Raw genomic sequence first — 8,927 nt, forward strand, 5'->3', positions numbered from 1 at the left:
GTTCTAACTTTGTTTTTCAGGTGTTCCTATGTGTGGGGGGTTTATTCTCACTTTGTTTTCGGGTGTTTGGGGGGGGGTATTTTCACTTTGTTTTTCAGGTGTTTGTGTGTGTGGATTTGTTCTAACTTTGTTTTTCAGGTGTTCCTATGTGTGGGGGTTTATTCTCACTTTCCTATGGACGTAGTAGTTACTGGTGTGACTCATTCTATGTGATTTTTCCAAGTTTTCCTGGTGGAGAAAAGTTTGTGAAACAATGTCTGACACAAAAAAGTTACCAATACTTTTCAAAATGGTCATTTTTGATGAAATTGTTTTATTTTATGAACGTACTGTCGTACGAGTTTTGAGAGAAAAAGTTTCAGCCACTAGAAGAAAACGTGCATATTTTTATGTATATTGTTCTACGTATAACAGAAATCTTCCTTTCTCTCTTCTGGAGTGTCGTTAAGGAGATGAAGATAATAACGTGCGTGATTAGCGACATAATATTTTAGGTCGTCTCCTGAAATTAAGAACATGTATATGTATTCTTCTCATACGAGTTTGTTTATCAATTAAAGACCGCTCATTTTTACGAGAACGTTGCTGAAAGAGGTGTGCACAAAAAAGATGTATAAAACCGAATATAGAGCAGATCGTTAATGCATTTTTAGCGCTTTATAGTGTTGATTTTAATACTGTTCATACATGTACTGTTTAGCGCCTTTTTTAATACTGTTTTCGGCTAACACCACACCTTATAACATTATTGTAACATAGAAGTATGTCTTGTTTCATAGAAAGTATTGAATGTAAATTAAGTGTATAGGCAATGTTATGTATGAAACCTTTTAAATCCTCTCTATTGAAATAATTCCTTATCTATTCTGGTGCTTTTTCTTAGTAAGAAGAAAATAAAGATATCGTTCAGTCAGTGTACGTATATAGGACAAGAAGAACAAAGGTGTAAGACTAGGGATTCTTTTTTTTTACGGTATCCAAGATAGTGACCTGCAATAGATTTTTTTGTGCTTCTAGCCTGAATCTAAATTGATAAAATAGCGTGTTACTAATCGTACAAAAACTGGAAGACGTTTATTTCGTCACAAAGAGCATTTAAACAAAATGTTTCTACTACAGCTTCTGCACTGAGAGCAAAAAAAAAATTATTGTCCTATATTAAATAGTCTATCCTATGTTAATTCATGCTGTGTGTTTATGGATTTGTTAGCCCGCAAAATCCTCTCGCAGTTTTGGAGCTAGCAGGACCAACACCGCCAGGCGAACTTGCGGTGGCCCGTGTGGTGTCCTTATCTATATCACGTAGTCCAGGGGGGTCTAAAACTTGCCCGCAACCCAGACTGGATAGAGGAGTCTAGGAGTAAGTTTGGAGAGTCGCTGAACTCGAATCTGGCGTCAAATTTAATTTTCCTGGCCTTCATTTACGCATTAATTTATCACGAAAGTTTGGGAAAATTAACATATATATAGTTTGTAAGCTTTGATCATAGCTTGGCAACCTAGACATTTAAAAAAGTAATGAATTTCTTCCAACTAATTGAACCACATTTCAATCCGAAGAAAAATATAGTAAGTCTTTGAGATTATTATAAACTGAAGTGAAAAAAAAAGATTTAACATACCAAAATACTGAGCAAAATTAAACGGAAATTGAACAATTTTTAAACTTGGTTTGTTTGAACAAAATATAGAATATTTTGAAATATGGTTTATTTGCTTTTTTTTAACGCACAAAGCTGCCCAATGGGTTATTTACGCTATGTTTACCTCATGTATCGAACCCCGAATTTTAATATTATAAACCCTCGATCTGAGCCACCGAGAGCGCATGAAAAGTGGCATGATTAAATCTTTTGTTCATTACATAAAGTTCAACATCATTACGGGATATTTGCATTAGCCTATAACAGTCGATTAATAAAATACGTAATTAGTGATACCCTAACCTTGCAGTAAAATTGTAATACACTTTACATACCCTAAACCTAACTGTCATTCTCCTTTCCTTTGGTGTATCTCTCTTTATACAGTTTACAGGCATTTCATTGCAATTTGAAAGGATGATACAATAAATTATAATAGTTTTTTCATGTAGCGGATGTTAGCTAAGCCTAAACGTGAATTAGTTTGCATGCTAATGAGCCTCCTAATGATACAGCGGTATGTTTGCGGACTTAAAACGCTAGAAACAGGGTTTAGATACCCGTGGTGGGCGGAGCACAGATAGCCCATTGTGTAGCTTTGTGCTTAACTTCAAACAAACATGCCGAACATGCTAATGAATATTTTATGCATTTACACAAGAAAATAGAGTCTTTATACTTTCTGTTCATAATATATTAACAATTTAATAACAAATAAAACATATTTAAAAGATTTACTCTACCAAATTATCAATAAGTTTGTGGTATTCTCAGGTTCACTGATTTTTCTTCTAGTACTTTTGTAAAAATCCCATAGTAATAGGAGGTTCTCCAGAAAATGAATTGGAGAGCGAAAAACCTGAACTCTGCGACCTCGACCGAGTTCAAAAGCAGAGAAAAAGAGTAGATAGTGTATAACACAGTGAAACAATCTTCATTTTCAACAAACACAATCAAAGTTCAAAACAAGTTTATTGGAAAGCTCTCAGTGTGTTAAAATCTAAGTAAGATGGTCATATGTTCTGTAGCAATCTGATAAAATATAATCCAGACTGAGAAAACATGGCATTATACATGAAAATCAACAATCATCTCACGCTGAACCCCGACACGAAAAATGCACTCATTGTCACTCCAATTAAGGGGTGTTGTGTTTTTTCGAGCACCACCTGACTTGCCAGGGGAAAAATATCAATGTCTATTTCAAAAAGTCACGTGGTCTATAGTTTACTCCGCCATAATGGACGTCAAGTGTTTACCTTCGTCTTGCGTGAAAAGTGATAAATTTGCCTTCTAATATTGTGTTAACTGACGCTGTAAATCACCTCAGCGTGGTGCACAAAGAAAACTATGTTAAAAATAGTCTTAAAGTTTCGAATCCGTATTTATTTTGACAAAGACGATGTTTACACCATATTCACAGCATGAAAAGCATTTCTTGATGTCCATTACCCAAACATAATTATCTGGTAAGTTCATCGTAATATTTTACATCTAAGGCCCTGAAAGCCTTTAAAAGCATTGATGGTTATAAATATTTGGTTGCTTACTGAGGGATACTTGATATTTTATGAAGATTTGAGGCTAAACGTCTGACCCTCAGATCCTGTAAGATACCATATCCTAATTTCGGAGTGCTCAAATAAAAAATGTATCCTTATTTAAGGTTAAATGTAACGAAATGTATCTGGAAAACATTAAAGTTTTAAAAATGCGATATTAACATAAAAAGCGCACCCTATTTTAAAAATATCGGCATAGTATTGTTTGTTTGTTTGTTTGTAGTTATGCACAAAGCTACACAATGGGCTATCTGTGCTCTGCCCCACCACGGGTATCGAAACCCGGTTTCTAGCGTTGTAAGTCCGCAGACATAGTAAGTTTGTCTCATCTTGCTGCTTGCAAATAAATACCTATAATAACCATAGCTGTATAAAAAAAATATATACTTCGTATTATAATGCAGGGTATTTTTGGTTAAATTTTCAGTGAGAGGTGGGGCTCAAAATTGATAATATATCTTATAAACGAGCCTTTATACAATATATGTAAACCCTTTTAGTTTAGCAAACCAAAATTTTCACTTTTTGATATTTTTTGAAAACTTACGAGTTTTACTTTAGCATTTTCACTTACAAATGTGACCTAATGAATAAAGAATTTCCTTTTTATTTATTTGGGGGGTGGGTAGGGGGAAGAACAATTACCATTTTCAGGTTCGATAGTTTCTGCTATGTCTTTAATTTCCTAAGTGCTTTAAAGTATGCATATTTTAATCCACGAACGATACTTAGATTTCTTTTTTCTTTTTTCTTTTTTGAAGTTCTTACCGCATTCTTCATGATAGAAACACATTTTTTTGTTCGGTGCTACTGTAATCACCTTTTTTAGCCATCTAAAAAGACGATTTATGTGCTTTAGAATGCATTATTTAGTGTTAAATGTGGGTTTGTCTGATTATGCAAGCACTGGAGGATACAAAACAAGGCACCATATTGAACATGGAACAGGTTATACTGAACATACAGACACAGTTACAGAGACTGTCAAGCACACACACACACATATACCCCTTTTATTGCTGCGTATGTGTGAACGCAATAAACACTAAAACAAAGGTCAAGTAAAAAACGGATTTTACATTGGCAGATTTTTAGAATTTCCATTATTAACTCAAAATCTTTTATTGGGGGATACATTTATCCCCTCACCTTGGATGACAACTGGAAGTGCAGTTCTGTAGATTAAAAAAAAAGCAAAGCCAAAGGAAATTGCCCTAATAAATTCATGATCTGTTATAACGTTAGGATTGTTATTCACGTAAGATTCAGTTGATAATTTCAAATATGATCCAGAACGTTCTTTCAAAATTTCCCCACAACAGACCCTAATTCCCTGTTTAGCCTAACATACCCATTAACCCAAAATATGAGAGTACTTACCAAAGGGTTGATGCAAAAAAACCCACAAATGCTTGTCTGTCAAGAAAATGAATACTTCATTTGTTATCTGTTAGTATATATATATATAAACTTTAGTACTATATTTGGATACAAAGTGTACACTACAAAACATCGTAAATTCACTAATAGTCCAATTGTTAGGACATGCCGTAGCTAAATTGTTCAATATAAATGCAACCCAGGTGAACATTTTTTGTCTGTTCTGATAACCAACAGCACAGCAAACGTTTCCTCGTTCAAAAGAAAGTTTTTTCACAACAGATCACAGAACTAAAAACGTTCGAATCTTGTATCAATATGGATTGCTGTTGTTTGCTAGAGGGGAATGTTTTGCGTCCAATATGGTGACGTTGAATAAAACAAAGTTGTGTGACGTTACATGCAAGACCTCTATACAGTATGTTCTACGTTACAGAAATCTTTCCCATGAGAAAGTGTATGTAGCATTTTAACTGAATGACCTTGTTCCGTGAGTAACTAGAGCGAAAGGAATTTAATGGTTCCTTTGAATGGCATTCTTATTAAGCACACACTCACAGCATGCAAAGAAATTTAGGATTTTTTCTTGTATCAAACAAGGGGATAGGAAACACGTAGTATGCCTGTATACCACAACTTCTTGTCAAAGCAAGCTTTTAAATAAATCAGAATTAAAGAGTAAATAATGTTGCTAATTCAATATAGGGTCTTACTAGGAGTATGTCATGAAAAATGTATGATAATTAGAATACATTGATTCATCAGTTGAATAAGATGTCGATAGTTTCGGCTAATAATATCTGACGAATTCCGACACGAAGTTTGATTTATTAAATTATGCTCAACCGATGTTTTAGACAGTAAAATTTATTTCATTTTTGAATAACTCTGCCATGTGTAGATGTACACTTTTCTAATGTGTTTAAAAATATTATACTATAGTTATTTTCATAGTTAGAATATAATTTATTGTGAGGAGAGGAAATCCATTATGTACTTTAAATAAAAGTCCAGAGGTACAGCTTTTGAGTGGATTATTTATTTTTATTTTTGTTTAACTTTATTACAACGTTTCGACCATTCATGTGACCATCATCAGGTAACTGTCGTCTATTGGATGAAATACTGGGCGAGCATTTTTTTCCAATTTTGAATACCTGTATTTTGATATAAATCCAATTATTCGTGAACCAAAACCTAATTTAAATCAAAACACAGGGTGTCACTCTATATGTTTTCTAATTTGGAGCAGTATTTCTTTACTATTTCCCACAATAGACGACAGTTATCTTATGATAGCCACACGAGTGGTCGAAACGTTGTAATAAGAGTTAAATAAAAATAAATAATCCACTCTAAAGCCGTACCTCTGGACTATTATACAATATATTTTGATGAAATGTTCTAAGGGATTTTTTTTTTCAGTAAAGCCTGGATATGTTTTTGCTATATGATCTAGAATGGTTCCCTGAATTTGAGTAGGAATTTCTTAGATACAGGCAGAGTTAGCATAGTGTGGGCGAACGTAATGTCAATTTCAAATGCAAGTCTACAGAAAATTATGTCTAACAGACCTGAAACCTTCTTTGATTTAAACATTTCGAATGTATTATTCTGTTGTTTGAATGGGGTTCTCATTGTTTTGTTGGGCAGAAAGATTACTTCTATCGATCGCACAGTATGATACGTTTGAAATAGAATGAACGAGCAAATGGCTAGTGGTTGGGTTGCATCATTACTTCAGAAGCTAATATCCATAGACTATATTTGGTATATTTAAACAGGAAGGGTTCCGTAAATGATATACACTACCCCACGATCGTCGTTTCTTGAAATATATATGACAAAATGGTGCTCTGTATTTTGTCATGTTCTTTTCCTAAATTGTTGGTGTATGTAATGTATGTGTATATATATATCTATGATTATTTAACGCCAGATGGAAATAAAAGCAAACTGAAATGGCGTGTCAAGTATTTGGTTTTAAGTGAAGAAAAAGAAACGTAAAGTGTCTTAATACAAAAACTTTATAATCTTGTCACTGTTGAAAGTACGATATCGTGTTGGAGTCAACAACAGATAGATTTACGCACACACTTAAACGACGGATGTCTCTAGGATCGGAAACTTTCAACTGACTAATCAATGTAATTGGTGATGAATCATAATAACATAATCTTAGGCTTAGTGTGTTTCCATTATATTAAATATTTAAGGCTATTTCGTTAGGTTTAGCACAAGTAGAAAAGTTTGAATGTGTTTGTTTAGTTAACCCAAGCTATTAGGTAAGGTTCTGTTTTGCTTTTTTTAGGTGTTTAATTTCCGTACAAGTGGTTTACTCTAGCTGTCTGTCTAACAAGTTAGCTAGATAGGTAGAGAGATTTACCTACAAATCGGTGAAAAAGTAGCTAAATAAAGAGAAACAACTGTTATTTGATTTAGTTATTATTTCACTACAACATTTGGAACTTAAAAAATAGGTTTTCTCATTTTCGCTTTGGACGATAACCAAATTAATAAACATTTTCTTTTTGTATTAATCTGTGTAGGCGAAAGACCTGTTGCCTAGACCTCGAGCTGGAGAGCCTTACAAGGCACGAATAGCACCAAATCACCTGAATGTCTTCCTTAACCTAGCTAATGTGATCTCCAGGAATAAATCTCGCTTGGAAGAAGCAGATGCGGTAAGATATGTAACTACAACACAGCCTTGATGTTAGTTGTCTTCCCCTGTATCTAACTACAACATAGCCTTGATGTTAGTTGTCTTCTCCTGTATCTAACTACAACATAACCTTGATGTTAGTTGTCTTCCCTTGTATCTAACTACAACATAGCCTTGATGTTAGTTGTCTTCCCTGTATCTGACTACAACATAGCCTTGATGTTAGTTGTCTTCCCCTGTATATAACTACAACACAGCCTTGGTGTTAGTTGTCTTCCCCTGTATATAACTACAACACAGCCTTGGTGTTAGTTGTCTTCCCTGTATATAACTACAACACAGCCTTGGTGTTAGTTGTCTTCCCCTGTATATAACTACAACACAGCCTTGGTGTTAGTTGTCTTCCTCAGTATCTAACTACAACACAGCCTTGATATTAGTTGTCTTCCCTGTATATAACTACAACATAGCCTTGATGTTAGTTGTCTTCCCCTGTATATAACTACAACACTAGCCTTGATATTAGTTGTCTTCCCTGTATATAACTACAACACAGCCTTGGTGTTAGTTGTCTTCCCCAGTATCTAACTACAACACAGCCTTCGTGTTAGTTGTCTTCCCCTGATTCTTATCATCACAACATTTCTCTTTGTCAGTATGAGTGTCGGAAACGTATTGTAGTCTACAGCAGTGTATTCTCGAATTAGTAATTAAGCATTATCAAATATTTGGTTTATGAATATGATTAAATTCGTATAAAATTCAATAGGATCTGCCCATCACACGCCGTGTTGAAAGCTCAAGACGAAATAGTCATCTTGAAATTCAAATTAATCCTATTTTGAAGATGGTAAACAAGGAATATCTTTTACATTATTCTAATTCTATTTCCGCAGCTCTACAGACAGGCCATTAGCATGAGGGCTGACTATATTCAAGCCTATATCAACAGAGGAGATATCTTGATTAAGCTCAACAGGTAATAATTTCATTATTTCGCAGTATATCAAATGTCCACATAGCTAAACGAAAACCTTTTCACTGTCATCGCGTAATAAGCTAATCAGATCTATTATGTATTCACAGAAACCAGGAAAGTTTCAAATGTTCCTTACTTATCAGTATTCCAGTATGAAGTTTATGATATTATATGTATGCAATTAAATGACAATAATTACATCTCGTTCCATATGTAGATTACTTCTCATGAGGTGTAAATGGTAAAGAAAAGGTAATGCAAATTCATCAATAATCGAACGTCGTTAACAGCCACGTGACCTACATATTACTAATGTAACTTCTTGTTATAAGCTAATTAAACACACGTTAAATTAAGGACAAACTAATGGACAGAACTTCGAAACGTGATTAACGTGTAGGTCACATGGCTGTTAACGTTCAACTGTGAAACATGATTCACGTGTAGGTCACGTGGCTGTTAACGTTCAACTGTGAAACATGATTCACGTGTAGGTCACGTAGCTGTTAACGTTCAACTGTGAAACATGATTCACGTATAGGTCACGTAGCTGTTAACGTTCAACTCTGAAAAATGATTAACGTGTAGGTCACGTGGCTGTTAACGCTCAACTGTGAAACATGATTCACGTGTAGGTCACGTGGCTGTTAACGTTCAACTCTGAAAAATGATTAACGTGTAGGTCACGTAGCTGTTAA

General features: G+C 34.3%; 1 protein-coding gene across 1 annotated transcript in view; it reads left to right on the forward strand.

Annotated features, from left to right (window-relative positions):
- The window catches only part of LOC106458039 (transmembrane and TPR repeat-containing protein CG4050-like), a 206,496-nt gene that overhangs the window by 181,930 nt on the left and 15,639 nt on the right, over nt 1–8,927 (forward strand). Inside the window, exons 13-14 of the mRNA XM_013917492.2 lie at nt 7,135–7,269; nt 8,147–8,229. Of these exons, the coding sequence (XP_013772946.1) occupies nt 7,135–7,269; nt 8,147–8,229 (218 nt within the window). The remainder of the gene's footprint in view (nt 1–7,134; nt 7,270–8,146; nt 8,230–8,927) is intronic.

Source organism: Limulus polyphemus, unplaced genomic scaffold (genome assembly GCF_000517525.1).
Source record: "Limulus polyphemus unplaced genomic scaffold, Limulus_polyphemus-2.1.2 Scaffold408, whole genome shotgun sequence".
In the NCBI taxonomy this organism is placed as follows: domain Eukaryota; kingdom Metazoa; phylum Arthropoda; class Merostomata; order Xiphosura; family Limulidae; genus Limulus; species Limulus polyphemus.